This window comes from Nesoenas mayeri (genome assembly GCF_963082525.1).
Source record: "Nesoenas mayeri genome assembly, chromosome: 19".
NCBI lineage: Eukaryota > Metazoa > Chordata > Aves > Columbiformes > Columbidae > Nesoenas > Nesoenas mayeri.
This window is the reverse complement of record NC_137568.1, coordinates 9,703,198-9,722,025: the sequence shown is the minus strand read 5'-3', so window position 1 is coordinate 9,722,025 and position 18,828 is coordinate 9,703,198. Positions and strand designations below refer to the sequence as shown.

Below are 18,828 nucleotides of genomic sequence, written 5' to 3'. Positions count from 1 at the left end.
TGAAACGCAGCGGCTTGTTGCGGTGACAGTGTAAGGAACGACCCTCCGAGGAAGAAAGGAAAGGTGAAGTGACTTTGTGACACGAGAACACAGAATCAATTGCTTTCCTGGCTTCTGGAGCAATAGCTGTATCTGAGAGGGTGCAGATGGTTCGTGCCAGGTATTGGCGTTTACTCAGTCTTTGGATGTCATTACCACCGGTGTATGATTATTTATCTCTTCCAGGAGACAATCAAAATGAGATATAGCTCTGGATGTTATTTTTGTACCCACGCTTTGCCTGTTTTAGGTTACGATAATGTCTTGGGCGTGGGGAAGGGCGTGTAATTGCCGTTCTGGGCAAACAGATGAGCCCAGGACTTGCCTGGACTTCAGCTGAGAATAGAAACTGAGAAACCTGAGCTGCCCATGCAGCCCCTCTGCCTTCTCTGGCCCTCCCAGCCGCTCCAGCGCTTTGATTCAGCGCCAGGAACGGTCATTGTGCCAAATCCAAAGCCCCCTCAGAGTCTCTCGGAAAAATTCCATCTATATGTGCTGCGCGCCACGCGAAATCTTCTTTCACATATCCGAAGTGAGACAGTATAGATTTCAGGTAGACACAAGCTGCTAGTAAATCCCTGTCCTATAGTAACAGCCTTTTGAATCCCAAAGTGTATGATGTCGCTCTTGGTATTTGGCTCCTATTACTGTGTATGTCTGGTTTTTAAGCTAGGCTACATTTTCTCATTTTTTTAGTATAGCTAGCTAAAATCCCCAGCTGACTTCTCAAACTAGCACATGCCATTGTTTAATATCTTTACGTATTCTAGAACCCCATGACCACTTTTTGTTTTGTCTTTTAAAGACGTATGATTATTGCATATTGACTCTCGGAACAGATTCCCTTTACAGAGCTTTGATTGGTTCTTACACTCCACCACATTAGAGGTACTAAAAACTTTTATCTTTGATTGGAAAAGTGATTTTACTGATGCGCAGGTACAAACTTGGTGGTATTTCTCATGGGATAATGACATTCAGTTCACAGTCCTAGGCCTGAACTTTGAAGGAAGCGACGGTGTCACCGCGCTCAGAAACGCGCCTGCGGTGCCGTGTTTATTCTGCATTCCTTGGCGTGAGCTCGTGCCGGTATTTGGAAGCCTAACGGGGCATTTGTGTTGAGCAGTTACTTGATTTGCTTTCAGTAAGTGTATTCATATAGTGGGATAATTACACAGCTATTTGGTACGCTTCGTGTGAAAATGCAGCACTGGCACGGATGTGTTTGAGGATACCAAAACAATACAAATGCCGCTTAGTTTTGTTGGTTTCTTTTGAATCAAATGCATGTAATAGTTCAGGCAGAGTTGTGTGAAACGCAGTGGACATCTCAACAGATACAGCGATGGCATCATCTAACGTTTGTTCAAGGTTAAGGGTACGAAACTGTAGTTGCTTCTTGTTTAACTACAACGCCTCTAGCATTTTACTTTAGAATTACTACAGATTATCAGGGTACATTACAGCAGGGGAGGCAATAATAACCCGTGGCTCTGAAAACAGCATATTCATGACCGGTTAACATTCCCTAGCCTGACTTCTGTGCTAAATTTCCCAATATATAGGTACCTAGCGAAAGCAAGTGTCCTCTCCCCACCAGCTTCGGAGCTGAGAACCACAGCTGGTGTCATTCTGGTCGGTGAATTCTGCTGCCTGTGTCACAGACGGAGGTCACTGGAGCTTTATGGACACTTGGTGTGAGCCGCTTGCACTTTGCGATTCCTCTTCCTATTGAATCTCTTCACGTAGCTGCTGCTCCTCAGCAAACCGTCCCCCGGGCGCAGGCGGCCTCGCAGGAACCGCAGCAGGTTCGCAGGGATCTGCCGTCTCTTGTGGTAGATCCGACCCATCACGATGTATCTACTGCCTGCAAAACAGAGAGGATTTCTGTGCTGGGGAGAAAAGCGAGGGCTTGTTCGCTCCGCTCGCTCTAAGGGCAACAGATTTACGCATGGATGCAAAGTTGTAACTTGCAGAAATAGATCCTGAACCTCAGTGGGTTGTGCTTGCATGGAAATCATTTAGTCTTGTGCTGCAGTTGGGAGTTTTTGGGGGAAATGCTGGTATTTGATAAACTTGCATTTAGAAGGAAAACTGGACTACTGACAAACACATCAGCTTAAGCTCCTGCTTACATCTTTTTTGGCAATCCTGAAAATTCTTGCAGTCGTTTTGGAACTGGATAAAGTGAGGAAAGGACAATGCTGCTTCCTGACTTCTCCACACAGTTGGTTCTCTTCCAAACGTTTAGAGAAACAACCACCCAGGATAAGCTTATTAAACTAGGCCGGACTAAGACGGCACTACACAGGAGGAATAGCGGAATGGATTTAGCTGGAATTATTTACCAAGTTTAAAGTCTGGACACGGTTTACTGCAGTTTAAAGTATCCACAACTAGGATGTGAACGCGGAAGAAGAAGGCGTCAGGGGTAATATACAGGCGACTCGTCTTGTATAATCCGTCGCTGTTTACCAACAGGGTGATCAAATGGACTCCGTTCCCCAGGCTCTCCACGTTATGAACAATTCCGTTCACTGCTGGTTTAAGGGACAGGAAGAAAACAAAAGCATCAGGTTACATATCTTGGTGGCAATTCCGGGTCTATGTGAGGGCTGTCATTTAAAATGCTGTAGGAGTTGCTTCAAATAATCCCGTTTAATGAGTTTGTCACCTTAGTTTTTGCTGAGTTACCGGCCTCCTTGTGGCTTGCAGGTCAGGGATGTTTCTTAGTGAATTTTACAAAAATGTTTCAAAAGGAAGTGATGATTTGAGTCCTGTTTTCCATCCTGATATTTAAAATTGGACATATTTACCTAGCAAAGTAAAATTCTCACAATCAAAACTTCACAATGGAGTACAACGCTAACCTGCCGACGAAACGCTTCAGCTTTTGAAAGCAAAGGCCCTTGCACCAAGGCAAGGGCACCAATAGACCCTTATACGGTCATCTCTTCACGCTTCCCACCCCATTTCTGCTTTTGACAAGTGCTGTGACTGCAGGAACTGGGAAAAACAAACCAAGGTGTTGGGCAGGTAAGGCAGCCAGGCCTGTAACCAGCATCACACCTAGAACTGATTCCATCATTCTGCACTGTAAATGTAAAGACACAAAAGGCTCCCTCTGCTCGCTGCAATGCAACCTTGCCTGATCTGCTGCTCACACTTTTCCTACTTGTCTTTCTCAATTTAAGAGATGAATGAGACTGTAACTCGTTAAAAGGGTGAAGGATAAAAAGGCCGGCTGGACAGGAATGCATGAGAGTGGTAAAAAATAAAGGATATAGTATTCGTAAGAAGCACTTCCTGACTTCTCCATTTAGAGAAAACAGATGTCTCCCAACGTGTTTATGTTCTACAAATGGAAACATCTGTTAGCGCTAGGCATGTATTTTGCTTATCTCTTAAAATACTGTGAGAAAATGTGGTATCTGTTTCACAACTTCGTAAGCGCGAAGCCAGATTCCAGTCGGAAAATGCTCAGTACAAAGACGCCAGGCTGTTGTCTTCGGCTACGGCAACGTGGACACCAAGACTGAAGACACCGAAAATCCTCTCTGCAGAGAGGAACACGCTTCTGGTTTTGTTTGATTCACCATTTCATTTTCATTTGAAACTTCAGCCTCCCAAACCACAAACTTGCTCTAAATAGTAAGAGGTGAGTAACGCGGCAACAACGTTTAATCTTGGAGTATCTAAAATAATTGGTCTTTTCAGTTCTATTGACCAGCAGCAAGATCTTTGTCTTCCTCTCAGGAGTGGAAAGTAAAGGAAACTGAAAAAAGAGCAATACTAGCCAGAGGTAGGGAAAGGGTAACGTAAAAATTGGTACAATTTGTTGTAGCACATTTATGAAGAGCTGTGATGGGTCCTTTTAAGTGCACTTAGTAATTATTCAACATACTGAGTGAAACAGTAACTTAAAGGCAGAGGTGAAATGTCAGTAATAGATGAACTAAGAGGTGTCTGTGTGGTTCAGGGAGGACACGACTTACCGAATTCGCTTGTGCAATAAGCCTCCAGCTCGTCTCTCTCCTTCCTGCACTCGCTCAGACACATCTTCTCATCAGGGTCTGGAACAGGCACACAGACTGAGGGGCAGCGATGGGCCCTTTGGGGACATTTCACCCAAATTGCACCACCCACCCTTTGGGGAGCTCATCACAGAATCACAGAATCGACTGGGTTGGAAAAGACCTCAGAGATCATCGAGTCCAACCCTTGGTCCAACTCTAGTCTGTTTACTAGATCATGGCACTAAGTGCCATGTCCAATCTCAGTTTAAAAACCTCCAGGAACGGTGAGTCCAGCACCTCCCTGGGCAGCCATTCCAATGCCTGACCACTCTCTCTGCACAGAATTGATTCCTAATCTCCAGCCTCAACTTCCCCTGGCAGAGTTGAAGCCCATGGCCCCTTGTCCTATTGCTGATGCCTGGGAGAAGAGCCCAATCCCCACCTGGCTAGAACTGCCCCTCAGGTAGTTCTAGAGAGTGCTGAGCTCACCTCTAAGCCTCCTCTTCTCCAGACTGAACAAGCCCAGCTCCCTCAGCCTCTCCCCATAGGGCTTGTGCTCAAGTCCCTTCCCCAGTCTTGTTGCTCTTCTCTGGACCCGCTCAGCACTTCAGTCTCTTTCCTGAGCTGAGTGGCCCAGAACCGAACACAATACTCCAGGTGTGGCCTCCCCAGTGCAGAGCACAGGGGAAGGGTCACTGCTCTTGACCTGCTGACCACGCTATTTTTGATACAGGACAGGATACCATTGGCCTTCTTGGCCACCTGGGCACACTGTTGGCTCATGTTGAGCTTCCTGTCAATTAGTCCCCCAGGTCCCTTTCTGCCTGGCTGCTCTCCAGCCACTCTGTCCCAGCCTGGAGCTGCAGGGGGTTGTTGTGGCCAAAGTGCAGCACCCGCCACTTGGCCTTATTGAACTTCATCCCATTGGAATCAGCCCATTTTTCCAGTCTCTCCAGATCCCTCTGCATGGTGCCTCTCTCATGCTGCCCCTTCCCAGAGCCCCCCGTCCTCTTACCGTTCTTGAGCGCGCTGGAGTGGTCGGGCGAGCGGGACGGCTGGCGGTTGGTGGCCCAGGAGGGTTTCATGACCTTTTTCAAGGGATCGGTGGGTTTATGGAGGATGACCTTGCCTGGTCGGTTGAAGTGACCCAGCGTGTTGGGATTATCTGACTCCTCTGAGGACGTCCCCCGTCGGTAGGGAGAGCCTGGGTGACGGAAAGGAGCCCACAGGCTGTTGGCAGCCTGGCCCGGCCGTCTGTCCGGCCTCCTGTGCGCGTGGTTGAAGTCCAGGGAGGCAGGAGAGGGTCCCTCGGGCGGGCTCTCCAGCACCAAGGCCCCTCCATACTGCCAGAGGTGTTTCCTCAGCCCCGTGCTGTTTTCTAGAGAAGGTTTGGTGCGTTTCTTTTTGTCTGATGAGAGGGAGATGACCCCGGGAGGTCTGGGCCGCCAGTGGTGTGTGTGATTCTCTCTGGTGCCCCAGGCGGGGAGTTTCCCTTGGCCAGGTGCAGCGTCTGCAGAACTATAGGCATCTTTGCTCAGAGTCTGACTGGGTTTCTCGGCGTAGGGCAGGGATCCTGCATACAGAAAAAGGAGAGAGCTCATTAGGCTTTTAATTTTGTTATTGCTCCATGTGCTTCTGAATGACAAGTGCCTGACAGATCAGAGACTCTAGTCCATAAGTGAAACCTTCAACAATATGACAATATAACTGATAAATAGTTCAACAGATGAAATATAGTAGAGCTCCTCATTCTTCTGCACTCAGGCATGGAAGGCCCGGTACAGAGAGTGCAGCTGTGCGAGCAAAACACGGGAATTTGCATTTTTACTTTATTATTGTTGCAAATTAAAAACACGACTTATAAACAAACCCTCTTCTCAAAACCCTGGATCTCCAGGGAACATCTGAGGAAACAAGGTTCACATCGCCGTTTGGGATGCTTGTTTAAAAGACTATGACAACAGAACTATTTGGTTTTCCCATCCATGTGTCATCTGGGCTCTTCAGCAGCTCTGGGCTTTGAATGCTACTGAAAAGGTCTTTATTCAGAGTTTTGGAGCTCTGACTTTTGCACCACAGAGCTGTATAGCGGCAGCGCCATAGTCTGGTCGCTAGGCTATTGCTGCGCAGTAACAATTATTTCAAGGCTTTTCTTAAGTTGAGAGGATAAGGGTTGAGAGAGAGAGAGGAAGTGTCTGGGAATCTAGTGAAAAATGGGAAGGCTTAATGACATTGTTCACGCAAGCTGGACCGTCACCTAGGCCTTCGTTTATTCCTTCACCTCGTTCATTTGGACCTCACAGAGAAATACGACCTTCTGTTTAGCCTGGGAAGAGAGACATTTCCTCCTGCAGTTCATTTTCCCTTTGCTTCAGGCCTCCGCTGCATGCCTGTAGTCAGCCAGCGGAGTTTTCAAGCCGTTCACCCACACACAGCCGCTCTCCGGGTGTTCGCTGTGGTCAGCGCCGTGTAGGAGGCTGATCTGCCTCCCTATGTGAAAAGAGATATTCCACACACACAGATGAACAACGTCCTGGTTTATCTGCTACAACTGACTCCGCTGCTGACCTTGCCACTTCTCCCCCTTCGCTCTCACCAGCTGCTGTCATGGGAAAGATTCCCTGATATCTGCGTTGGCCACACAGAAAGTCAAAAGAATGTCCATGAAGAACGGGGGTGGAAAAAGTCCAAGTTAAAGAAAGCGATAGGGTGTTCCGGAGGTGTTTCAATATGAAGCTGGGAACTCCAAGCAGGTGTTCTGGACTTGATTTTATAAGTATACATTTCTACCAGTTTATTGTGCCTCCTCTCGCATGGCTTGTAACAAGAAATAGTTAATTTTTCTCTACTCAATCTGTTCAACCTATAGACAATCTATACTGCCCACTGCCCCAGACACCCCCACAGCTACAGACAATCTATACTGCTCACTGCCCCAGACACCCCCACAGCTACAGACAATCTATACTGCCCACTGCCCCGGACACCCCCACACCTATAAACAACCTATACTGCCCACCACCCCGGACACCCCCACACCTATAGACAATCTATACTGCCCGCAGCCACCTGTGCTGCTGAGAGTAACATCCAGATATACGTTCTCAGCAATAGGGTTTTACTTTAGGGGAATGTCTTGTTTCCTACCGTGTCTTTTAGAGAAAATCAGACAGAACAAATCTGGCTTTAGCGGATATGAAGAACTACATTATAAAGTGTGATTGGCAGATGCTGGAACAGGCAGTTCAGTGTCGGTAAAGGGCACACAGTACAATGGAACATATTTAGGCATTCCTGTGCACCTCCAGTTATACAGCTGGTAATTCCCCTATACCAACATATCCCTCTCAAGCTGTTGCAACCTGAGAAATACAACCGCAACGCAGTTAGCTTCTGGACTTCTCCCTCGCAATGGAATAGATGTATATCTTATTTCTGTACCATCAATGAGATAGTAAAAAAAGAAAATATACCCGTTTAGGACAGCTTGCTGCGTGCACACGTGACAGCGTGTCGAAATAAATCAGAAATCTGGAGTTTACAGGGTGAGGGGAAGGAGACTAAAAGGGAAAGATCACATACAAAGAGAAAGAATCCCATATGCAGAAGCAAGTCAAACGGTAAGTGCTTCATGGCACCAGCTCGCTGCTCCTTTGGCAGGTGCTCGTAATTCTTTCGAATGCTGACAAATCAAACACTGCATTTTACATTCCCATCCCGCAAACCGGTTGAAACGTTTCTTTCTTGAGCCCTTATGGGGCTACTGCTGAAAAGAATACAGCTGAAAATGAAAGAATTTGTAGTAAAGAGTTCAGCGTCCCCTGACACCAAAGGCGAACCCCAGCCCCGCTTTGAATGTTAACGAGCTTACCGGCCACCGGGCTGGAAGATGATCTGAAGACAAAGCAGAGGAGCCAGAACACTCTGGTTGTCATTTTGAAGGAGGGTTTTTCCAGACTCAAAATGAACCGGAGTGTTTTTATGCCCATCCCCGACTCACACTGATGAGAGGCAGCCCCGGGGGAAATGGGAACCGGACAACCCACTGGAGCCAGACCAAGAGCTGCAGCCCCCGCTGCCCCTGACACCCCACACCTATAGGCAATCTATACTGCCCACCGCCCCTGACACCCCACACCTATAGACAATCTATACTGCCCACCGCCCCAGACACCCCGCACCTATAGACAATCTATACTGCCCGCTGCCCCAGACACCCCCACACCTATAGACAACCTATACTGCCCACCACACCGAACACCCCCACACCTATAGACAATCTATACTGCCCACTGCCCCAGACACCCCACAACTACAAACAATATATACTGCCCACTGCCCCGAACACCCCTGCACCTATAGACAATCTATACTGCCCACCGCCCCAAGACACCCCGCACCTATAGACAATCTATACTGCCCACAGCCCCAAGACACCCCGCACCTATAGACAATCTATACTGCCCACTGCCCCGGACACCCCCACACCTATAGACAACCTATACTGCCCACTGCCCCAAGACACCTCCACACCTATAGACAATCTATACTGCCCGCAGCCACCTGTGCTGCTGAGAGTAACATCCAGATATACGTTCTCAGCAATAGGGTTTTACTTTAGGGGAATGTCTTGTTTCCTATCGTGTCTTTTAGAGAAAATCAGACAGAACAAATCTGGCTTTAGCGGATATGAAGAACTACATTATAAAGTGTGACTGGCAGATGCTGGAACAGGCAGTTCAGTGTCGGTAAAGGGCACACAGTACAATGGAACATATTTAGGCATTCCTGTGCACCTCCAGTTATACAGCTGGTAATCTCTTTCGGTTTAAGAAACTGGTTTCAGTGACTCTTTTCACAACAAATGCAGCAGTTACTGTCCAGTCCGAGCTCTGCTGAGCCCTGATATAACTTTATCTTTAAATCTGTATTTGCTGATATGAAGAACTCTGCAAATTTTCACACAGCCCTGCTTTGGATTATTGAATTAAGTACATTTAGCCCTATGTTCCTGCAAGGAGTGACCTTGTTATAAGACAACATTTCCATTGTGACGGTTTTTCTCAGTAGCTGCTACTGGATGTCGTGAAGTTTAGTGAACTCGTTCATGCCTTTAAGGTGCAACAAAGAACTTTAAAACCCTACAAAAGCGCTATATCCCAGCTCCCAAAACACACCCCCCCAAGAGAAAATCTACTCCTCAGTAATGCCTGTGTCATGCGGTCCAGCTTTAAACACTGTTTGGTTTGTACTGCCTTAATTAAGCAGCTTAATAAACTTCTTAAAAGTACAGAGCTTCACCTCAAGCAACTATGGGTGAAAATGCAGAAAACGAGCCAGAACAGCGTGCAAAATGTATCACATTTTAACACAACTGTTAGTGTTGTAAGTTTCTAGTGTCGTGTTTATTAATCCCCATTTTCCTTTGCTACTGTAAAACATTTTAATTCCAAAAGTATTCCCAGATAGGTAATTATGGAAATAGGAGTTTAAACGATGGATGGAGAGATGGATGGAGGGAGGGAGGGATGAGTGATGGAGAGATGGAGGGAGGGATGAGTGTCCTGCACAATCCATATGTTCCAAGGAGCCTTCTGTTTAAATTGACTCGTAGCATAACTCAACCTATATCAACATATGCGTGTGTCTGTGTTTCCCAGAGTCTTTACTCGGGCCGGATCTTGACTGAAAGGGCAATTTGGAGCGTTTCTGCGGTTCAAGAAGCGGCAGGTGTGCCGGCAGCAGCGAGAGGGGAGCGGCTCTCCGAGCAGGACTCAGGAAAACAGGGACCGGGAGCGCGATGGCCGCAGCCACAGCCCCGGGTCCCCGTCCTGCCCCCCACCCCGGGCCCGCGCTGCGACCCGGCCAGCCCGCCCACCGGCCCCGGCTCGTTCGGGCTCCGGGGACACTCACCAGTCACACGCTCGGCCGCACATCCGCGGCGACCAGGACACCGGAGCCGGGAGGCGCTGCCGCAGCACCCCCGCGGGAAGGAGGGAGGCGGCGGCGGCACAGGGCGCGGTCCCGGGGGGCAGGGAAGGCGGCTCGGCTGCCCGCTGGCAGGGCGGCGGCTGCAGGAACTTGGGGCCGCGCCCAGGGCCCGTGCCAGCGGCAGACCGGGCTACTGGCGCCGTCCCGGGTCTTCCCCACGGGCCGCGGATAAAAGTGTTGGATGGGCGCAGCTGGGCGACAATACTGTGCTGCGCGGGAAAGGCTGCGCTACGCTTGAACCACAAAACGTGTGCGGCACGACCCAGATGGGACTCGAACCCACAATCCCCAGCTCCGGAGGCTGATGCCTTATCCATTAGGCCACTGGGTCACCCAGCTCAAGCTGCCTGCGCCGCGCAGTAAGAGCCGCGCCCGGCCGGCGCTGGCCCCGCCCCCAGGCAGGATTCCACGTTTTCTTTGCTCGTGACCGGGAGGCCCCGCCAGCCCGGGGCTCCGCCCCCTTCCCCTCCCTCCTCTCACGCTATTGGGCACTGTGCTCGCGGCCCGCCCCTCAACGTCACGCGAGCCCGTGGTGCCGCCTTCAGGGAGTGAGCTCGTGCGTGTCGTGAATCACGCGCGTTCACTTCACAGAATCCCAGAGTGTCAGGGGTTGAAGGGACCTGGAAAGCTCATCCAGTGCAATCCCCCCATGGAGCAGGAACACCCAGATGAGGTTACACAGGAAGGTGTCCAGGCGGGTTGGAATGTCTGCAGAGAAGGAGACTCCACAACCCCCCTGGGCAGCCTGGGCCAGGCTCTACCACCCTCACCAGGAAGAAGTTTCTTCTCATGCTTAAGTGGAACTTTTTGTGTTCCAGTTTGCACCCATTACCCCTTGTCCTATCACTGGTTGTCACCGAGAAGAGCCTGGCTCCATCCTCTGACACTCACCCTTTGCAGAAGTGCTTTATTTCGATGGTTTAACACTCAGGTGTATCAATGTGCATCTTTGATACCTCTCTGCCCTGAACTGTACGCTGAAGTGCTTGAATTGCTGGCAGAATCATGGCTTTCCCACAGATTTTATGGCTGGAATTACACCTCCTGTGAAATAGTGTGTGCTTTTGCATTCCGCTTCTTGTAAAATGGCCAAACCCTCCTGAAACCATCCCAAATCTGTTGATTTTGCGGGCGTGCCACAGAGGAAAGCATACTTTTTCTGTCATTCTGTACGATTTAGTTTCGACCTGTCCCGATTACTGCTGAATGGCTTTAAATTGTAATCTCACATCCCATTTTTATTAAATTCCTGTGCGCCGCACTCCTAGGAGACGCAAGACAGGGAGTCTGGGGAAAAGTTTGCGGTGACCTGGCGGTTACTGAGGTAGAAATTGGGGCTGTTTGTGAGGAAATATTAAAGTTACTGCCCCAGAGTGTGGAAATCTCCCTGTGCTCACCCCTCTGGCCCCACCCGAACTACAACTCCCAGCATGCCCCGCGCCGCCGCCCCGCAACCCCGGCGCTCTCCCTGCGCAAAGGATGCCGGGAGTTGCAGTTTTGAGGCTCTGGGCGGGTGTTCGAGTACGTGACGTCTGGTCGGTTCTTCCGGGAGCGCGGCGTAGGCTCGTCGCTTCTCATCGCGAGACGAGCTGCTTTTCAAACTGACCAATCAGGAGGTTGCTATGGCTCGAACTGGCCAATGGCAGGGCGAGGGCGCGGGAATTTAAATCCCGCCAGGAGCGGGTAGGGGCAGTGCGGCGTGCTCGCAGGCTGGGAGCGGCGCGGTGGCAGGACAGCTTGTGCGCGGAGACTGAGGTGGAGGTCCCCGCCTGCGGGGGCGGGAAGGGAGCCTGTGGAGGGGAGAAGCCGGGTGTGGGGTCGCGGGGCTGTGCGCTGCGTTGTCGGAAGGGAACGGGCTGCCGGGAGTCTCTAGGGCGGCCTCCCTGTGGAGCCTGTCGGGTGTCCGTGGTCACAGGCCGCTGTCTGGAGAGCGGCTGACAGGGCTGACGCGTCCCAGGGCGGGCTGTTTGTTCCGGCTGAGTTGTAGCCGAAAGAAAGCCGGTCCTCGGAGCCTGCCAAGGTGCAGGGGCTGCCTCTTTAGCAGTGTAGCTGCTGCTGTGTGCTGCCGGCCGCACCGGCATAGCAAGCTCCCTTGAGGGGCCTTTCCATTCCAAAATGTCGCTGTTCTTATCAAAGGGGCTCGGGGTGGGACTAGATGGGGTGCTTGTGCAGTATAAGCACACGGCATAGCAAAAACAGTATTTAAAAGTATGTGTGCTGTCCATGGGAAGAAAGACCAATCTTGCTCCTAAAAATAATGGCTTTGATAGAGTTTGTGGCATATGTGCCTACTGCTTTTGTGTTAATGTTAGAGCTTGCTGTAACATCCAGGTGTTTAAAGAGACAGCTGTTATGTTACTAGCATATTCAATCGAGTCAGAAGCTGTTGTTGTACATAATACAGAAAAGTGTCTGATTCTCAAGTATTGATCCTCTTTTTTTAAATTTAAATTGCATGGTGTGAACTTGCTCTTTAATTTTTACTCTGTTTTCAGGCTTATTTTTATCTGGTTCTCTCAAAAATCTATTAAGCAAGATGTCTACTAATGAGAATACCAATACAGCAGCAGCTCGCTTGAACAGATTCAAGAACAAAGGAAAGGATACTACAGTGAGTATTTCTGTTACAGTTCACTACTTTTTGGCCATCATTTCTTTCATCATGAGTTGTAAAAGCCAAAAATTTACTATGAATGTATATCCTCCAGGAGATGAGAAGGCGGCGTATTGAAGTCAATGTAGAACTGAGGAAAGCCAAGAAAGATGACCAGATGCTTAAAAGAAGAAATGTTAGCACTTTACCAGATGATGCCACTTCTCCTCTTCAGGAAAACAGGGGCAATCAAGTAAGTGGGTTCTTGGGATGGACACACTTGGAGCTCTTGCAATATGAGCTCATGCAGCCACACTAGTACAAATTCCTTCCCGTGTGAAACACAGCACTACATATATATTACCAGCTTAAGTATATACTGCCAACTCTAATGGGCAATGCTTTTAAAACATAGCTTAGGCAGTTATGCATAAGCCTACTGTATCAGTGTAATGGTGGTGTGAAGAACTCAATTAAAAAAGCTCCAAACCTTTCAGTAGTTCAGATAACTGTAGTTAAAGTAGCTGATGTGCTTTTGGAGTATCATGTAGCAGTATAATCTTTTAATAAAAGAAGTTGTTGTAAACATTCATAATTTGTAGAAGGACTCTGCAGTCATGAAGACACATTTCAACACACATTCCACATTCATGTAACTTTTTATTGTACAGGTTTCAGCACACTGGTCAGTTGAAGAAATAGTCAAAGGAGTTAATAGTAATAATATGGAACTTCAGCTACAGGCTACTCAAGCTGCCAGGTAAGAAATTGAAAGGTAACCAATTCAGCTGTGCAAGCCAGGAACCAGGCAGGGTAAAAGAATTTGCTTATGAGCTGAAGTGTCTGTTGATGGCAGCATCTATGGCTCTTCTTATCAGACAGTATTTTCAAAACCTGAGTCGGCCTTTTATACAATGTTTAGGAATACTTAATTTAGTTATAATTTCATTGAAATTGTGTGGCTTTTGCCTGTTTAAAGTGCCTAAACATTTTACTAGGAAGTAGTAGTTCTTTCTAGTGGTTTTGAGGTGTCGAAATAAACAGGAGTCAGTCTTAGAGTTGTAGGAGTAAAAATAAAACTCTTTGTTATAGCAGAATAAGGTATCTTTAAACAGTGTTAATACTTCACTACAGTATTTAAGTGCAGTGATCTTCCTTAGAGTAATGTGAACATCAAGGTGATGGGGGTTTGAAGTATGTCACGTTTCCTTTCTGCTTGCCAGTCTAAAATCTCCTTTGGCAAGCTTGTAAATTGCTGCAGTGCTACTGCTGGCAGCCATTAACCTTCTGTCTGCTGAGAAACACCTGCCAGTTCAGGTGGATTATGACTCTTGCAGGTCTGCTTTAGCTCAGAATCTGAACAGAACCTCTCGTATAGTGAAGACTTGCCAAAACCAACGTTAACAGAGGTTTAGGAAGCTAGTGTTCAGCTTGTCTACATTTCTCATGTCTTGTTGCACTGCCTTCCCTGTGTGTTAAGGCAATGCTAAACCTTTTCTTCTTTCAAATATGGCTTTGGGTTGGTTAATGGAATCTGTTGTTCAGATCTCTGCAGATAAAAATAATGCCTTCTGTTTGTCTTCCTCCTCAGGAAACTCCTCTCAAGGGAGAAGCAGCCTCCCATAGACAACATAATTCGGGCTGGTTTGATTCCCAAGTTTGTCTCGTTCTTGGGCAGAGCAGACTGTAGTCCTATTCAGTTTGAGTCTGCCTGGGCACTGACCAACATTGCTTCTGGCACATCAGAACAAACAAAGGCAGTAGTAGATGGAGGGGCTATCCCAGCATTTATTGCACTCCTGGCCTCTCCCCACACTCACATCAGTGAACAGGCTGTGTGGGCATTAGGAAATATTGCAGGTATGTCAATATGCTACTCAACTCTTTCACACCTCCTCCTTTATTTAAAATAGGACATTATTACTGACATGTCATGCCCAGTATAAGGTGTCTCATGCAATACCTGGCAACCTGTGTGTTGCATTATGTGGATTGATTCCATATTTCACTTCAGTTTTGATAGAACTATATAACCGTGCTACAACATGAGGCTTTTTCACATCTGGCTGGGTGTTTTTGTGATTTATCAATGAGCACTGCTCTGTGTGTTCACTGGAAGGGTCAAAGGAACAAGCAGATGGCTCACATATCTGCATATGTGGTGGCCAATATTCATTGCTTCCCATTTTTAAAAGCCTGGTCTAAATTAATATAGTTCTTTTAAATAATATTGCATTTACTATATTATGGTTTCCTGCAGTTGTGCCTTAAGAGAATAGTGAGTCTTCATGCAGAGAAAATTTGCTCAATAAAAGCCTTGGTTGATTTGAAGTTTTCTTAGTTTGTCCTTTTACATTTTTAAACTCACTTATAAGGTACTTTTTGTACTTGACAATAGGAGAATTCAGTCAAACATAGGTATTCCTTAAGCATTACAATATAGAATCCATTCATGCAACTGCTGATTATAACACATTTGAAGTCCCATGTTATGGGAAGAGCTCTGTCCTAGTGGTAGGGCATAGATATGTTTTCAAAGAAGTATGCAAATCCCTGTTTTAGTTATAAAGTCTAAGAAAAGCTGTATAGAAAATGTATGCTAAATTACTTTTCTCCAACAGAAAAAAGCTCAGTGGCCTTTTTATTTTATGTAGCTCTTCTTGAGCAGTAGGGAAATTCATCCTCTAGCACATAATGGTTCTGTATGCACACATACCTCTATTCTGGTCTTCACCTGGCTGTTTTTCTTCTTTTCTCAGGGGATGGTTCTGCCTACAGGGATCTGGTTATTAAATTTGGTGCAATTGAACCACTGCTAAGTCTACTAGCTGTTCCTGATCTCTCTTCTCTGGCTGTAAGTGTGCAGTACGATCCAAGTTATAATTACTAATAAGTGAATGAAAACTCAGTGAAACTGTTGTTAACCATTTCTTTCAACTCTTGCAGTCTGGATATTTACGCAATGTTACCTGGACTCTCTCAAACCTGTGTCGTAATAAGAATCCTGCGCCACCCATAGAAGCCATTGAGCAGATTCTTCCAACTCTCGTTAGACTCTTGCACCACGATGACCCTGAGGTGTTGGCAGACACGTGCTGGGCACTTTCCTATCTAACAGATGGTTCCAATGACAGGATAGAAGTTGTAGTCAAAACTGGATTGGTGCCACAACTTGTGAAACTCCTGGGGTGTAGTGAACTGCCCATAATGGTAAGCATCAGATGTGCAGATGGTTGTTGCTTGATTTGAGTTATGAATAACACTACAGTTAGAACAGAGTCCATGTAACTGAATGGTTCTTTTCCTACATCAACCCATTCTTTGTTCCATGTTTTGTGTAGGTAAGATTTGAGCTTTTATCTTGCCTGGAGACTGCCCTACATCAGACACAGGCTATTACTGTTGATAACTGTCACCTTCTTTACATAATCAGTGCATTTAGCACACAGAGGAGCACAACAGTCAACATCATAGAATCATACAGTCATAGGATAGTTTGGATTGGAAGGAACCTTCCAAGGTCATGTAGTCCAGACCCCCTGCAATGAACTGGGACATCTTTGATTACATCCTTTAAAACTTGCTTTTAACACTGAACTACTGTGACAAATCCAAATTCTAGGGACAGTATTTAGTGCTCTGTGTACACTATCATTCTAGAATAATAAAACTGCATTAGCACTTGGGAGATGGTTTTCCTAAAGCTCTGTCCTGGATAGTTGTGTGCAGACTGGCCTTGGAAGGTGGGCAGTCTTAACCTGCTTAATGTCTGCAGATATAATGGTAACGAGGAGCTTAAAGCTCATCAGTACAGAGCATGTCATGCTCTTAACTGGGAAGGCCAGAGTGGAGGGGTTATCATATGTGGTTGTATTTGCTCAAGCACAGATTAGATGAGTACTGTTCCTAAGTTCTGTCTTCATATTTGTTTCAGACCCCTTCATTAAGAGCCATAGGAAATATCGTGACTGGTACTGATGAGCAGACACAGATGGTTATTGATTCAGGAGCACTATCTGTTTTTCCAAGTCTCCTTTCTCATCATAAAAACAACATTCAGAAAGAAGCAGCATGGACCATGTCCAACATCACTGCTGGACGACAGGACCAGATTCAGCGAGTTGTAGACCATGGCCTTGTGCCTTATCTCATTGGTATTCTGAGGAAGGTAAACAAAAGCCGTATTTACTACATTAGGCTTTTGCTATTACTACCGCTATCTGTGTTCAAATACTCTGCTTTTACCTCCACAGGGGGATTTCAAGTCTCAAAAGGAAGCTGTGTGGGCTGTGACGAACTACACAAGTGGTGGAACAATTGACCAGATTGTCTATCTCGTTCAGGCTGGTGTTGTTGAACCACTACTGAATCTCCTCTCAGCTAAAGACAGCAAAATTGTGCTAGTTATTCTAGACGCTATTTCTAATATCTTCTTGGTAGGTGGATGCAGTACACTCAGTTATTATTGTCCAAGGTGTTGCCTAGTGGTCATCCAGTAGTTAGTGCCATGCACCCTGTCTGAGGTTATTCTGTGCTTGTCTCTTTCAGGCTGCTGAGAAGATAAATGAGACTGAAAAACTCTGCCTCATGATTGAGGAGTGTGGTGGTCTAGACAAAATTGAAGCTCTTCAGTCACATGAAAACGAACAAGTGTATAAAGCCTCATCCACCCTGATTGAGAAATACTTCTCAGCAGAAGTAAGTGGCTGCAGGATGACTCTATTTCCACTCTTATTTTGTATTCTAGAATTGACTACTAGGCTGAAATGCTACCACTCTTTCTCTTTCTTCTAGGAGGAAGAAGACCAAAATGTTGTGCCAGAATCTACAGCTGCCAGCTACACTTTCCAAATTCAGGGCAATACTCCAGATACATTCAGCTTCTAGGTCTTGCATATACTGCAACCCACCTACAAGTTGTTTAGCACACAAATGACTGCCACTTCTTTGTCTTAATAGTTCCTCTTTGTTTTTACTGTGTTTTTATATGTGACCTCTAGCACTTTGTCCAACTGAAACATACTTGAACAGTTCAAAACTGTACATATGTGAAATTCTAACTCTAAACTTTTCTGAGATACTTGTAAATACTTGTTCTTTTTCTGTATCTTGCTGTCCTGTCAGGTGTAAGAGTGCGAGTGAGCAATACAGGCTTCTCACAAAGCATGAGCCACTTCTCTGCAAACCTCCTCTTAAAATATTACCTTCTATGTAACCTACTGCTGTAACCAATACACTGAGTAGGCTTTTAAAGATGATTTGTGTTTGAAATTCAATAAAGTTATATCAACACATCAAACAAAATTGTGGCAATTGCTCTCAAGGTGACTGAGATGGTAAGTATACTTAATCAAAAAGTACAATGGCAAGAATGCAGGTCTAAAACTATGGAAAATTATTAAGATTGTGGGTTTAAAACAGCTTGCCCCCCTGTGCTCTGACTTCTGTGTATAGCAGGTTTCTGTTGCTGCAGAACAAATGAATTGCTGATTTCTCTTGCAGAATCTGATTCATTCTACCCTGCTCATAACTAAGCTAAGCAGTTTTTTACCTTTTGGAGATATATTTAAAGATTGTAGTAGCACTACTTAACTTCAAGTAATAGTGTGGAGGATGGATAAGTGCAGCAGTGAACTAATAGTAAAGTATGTTCAGGTAGCTTTAGCACAGAGGATATGAAATGCTTTGAAGGACTAATCTGCTCTAGAGAGCGAAAATGAGAAGTGTCATCTTGGAAACTTATTGCCCCTCTGCTTCTAAATGGTTCCTCACAGTAACCTTCCCTGTCTCTAAAGGTGGGTGGGAGGGTGATGGGTCCTGTTTTTCCAGCATTTTGGTAAAACTTGGATTGAGCTACTTCATTAACCAGAGCCTCATGGTGTTCCGTGTGTGAGTAACTATTGACTGAGCTCTCTGAGCCTCCAGTTCTGAGGATGGAGCAGGAGACATCAGTTTTTCATGGCTAGATTTGTCATAGGTATGACTTTAAACATAGCATGTGACTTCAGAGTTGTATGTTAAATATCTCTTCAGTTATTAATAAAAGGCAGGAAAACAAATTAATATGTAAGTAATACTTGCAGAATTCCCATAGGCTTTGCACCCCCCTTTGAGAGGGAGTGTGTTGGTTTTAAAAACACAACAAAACACAACTTTCTGCTAAGAGAACCTGATTTAAAAAAATCAGGT

The 18,828-nt window shown here is 46.4% G+C and overlaps 2 protein-coding genes across 2 annotated transcripts; one reads left to right on the top strand and one right to left on the bottom strand.

Annotated features, from left to right (window-relative positions):
* Positions 1–1,155: 1,155 nt before the first annotated feature.
* On the bottom strand, positions 1,156–5,713 carry LOC308047690 (UPF0450 protein C17orf58 homolog). The gene is made up of 4 exons (XM_080356363.1): positions 5,071–5,713; positions 4,035–4,112; positions 2,388–2,579; positions 1,156–1,906 (listed from the first exon to the last, which is right to left on the bottom strand). The coding sequence occupies exons 1-4, from the start codon at positions 5,654–5,656 to the stop codon at positions 1,722–1,724; spliced, it is 1,041 nt and encodes a 346-aa protein (XP_080212489.1). The 5' UTR covers positions 5,657–5,713; the 3' UTR covers positions 1,156–1,721.
* A 5,901-nt stretch (positions 5,714–11,614) lies between these two features.
* On the top strand, positions 11,615–17,757 carry KPNA2 (karyopherin subunit alpha 2). Its single transcript, XM_080356272.1, has 11 exons — positions 11,615–11,801; positions 12,542–12,657; positions 12,755–12,892; positions 13,311–13,399; positions 14,231–14,499; positions 15,399–15,493; positions 15,586–15,849; positions 16,574–16,807; positions 16,893–17,075; positions 17,188–17,337; positions 17,434–17,757. Exons 2-11 carry the CDS (start codon positions 12,583–12,585, stop codon positions 17,524–17,526), a joined length of 1,590 nt encoding a protein of 529 aa, XP_080212398.1. The 5' UTR covers positions 11,615–11,801; positions 12,542–12,582; the 3' UTR covers positions 17,527–17,757.
* Positions 17,758–18,828: the final 1,071 nt, after the last annotated feature.

Bases quoted from the DNA above. Each gene is read 5' to 3' on its own strand.
- LOC308047690 (XM_080356363.1), bottom strand. From the start codon at position 5,656: ATGAGCTCTCTCCTTTTTCTGTATGCAGGATCCCTGCCCTACGCCGAG. The intron at 2,580-4,034 runs GTAAGTCGTGTC...CCCTTAAACCAG, and splicing joins TTATTGCACAAGCGAATTCG to CAGTGAACGGAATTGTTCAT. The intron at 1,907-2,387 runs GTAAATAATTCC...TCTGTTTTGCAG, and splicing joins GTGTCCAGACTTTAAACTTG to GCAGTAGATACATCGTGATG.
- KPNA2 (XM_080356272.1), top strand. From the start codon at position 12,583: ATGTCTACTAATGAGAATACCAATACAGCAGCAGCTCGCTTGAACAGA. The intron at 12,658-12,754 runs GTGAGTATTTCT...TATATCCTCCAG, and splicing joins ACAAAGGAAAGGATACTACA to GAGATGAGAAGGCGGCGTAT. The intron at 15,850-16,573 runs GTAAGCATCAGA...TATTTGTTTCAG, and splicing joins GTAGTGAACTGCCCATAATG to ACCCCTTCATTAAGAGCCAT.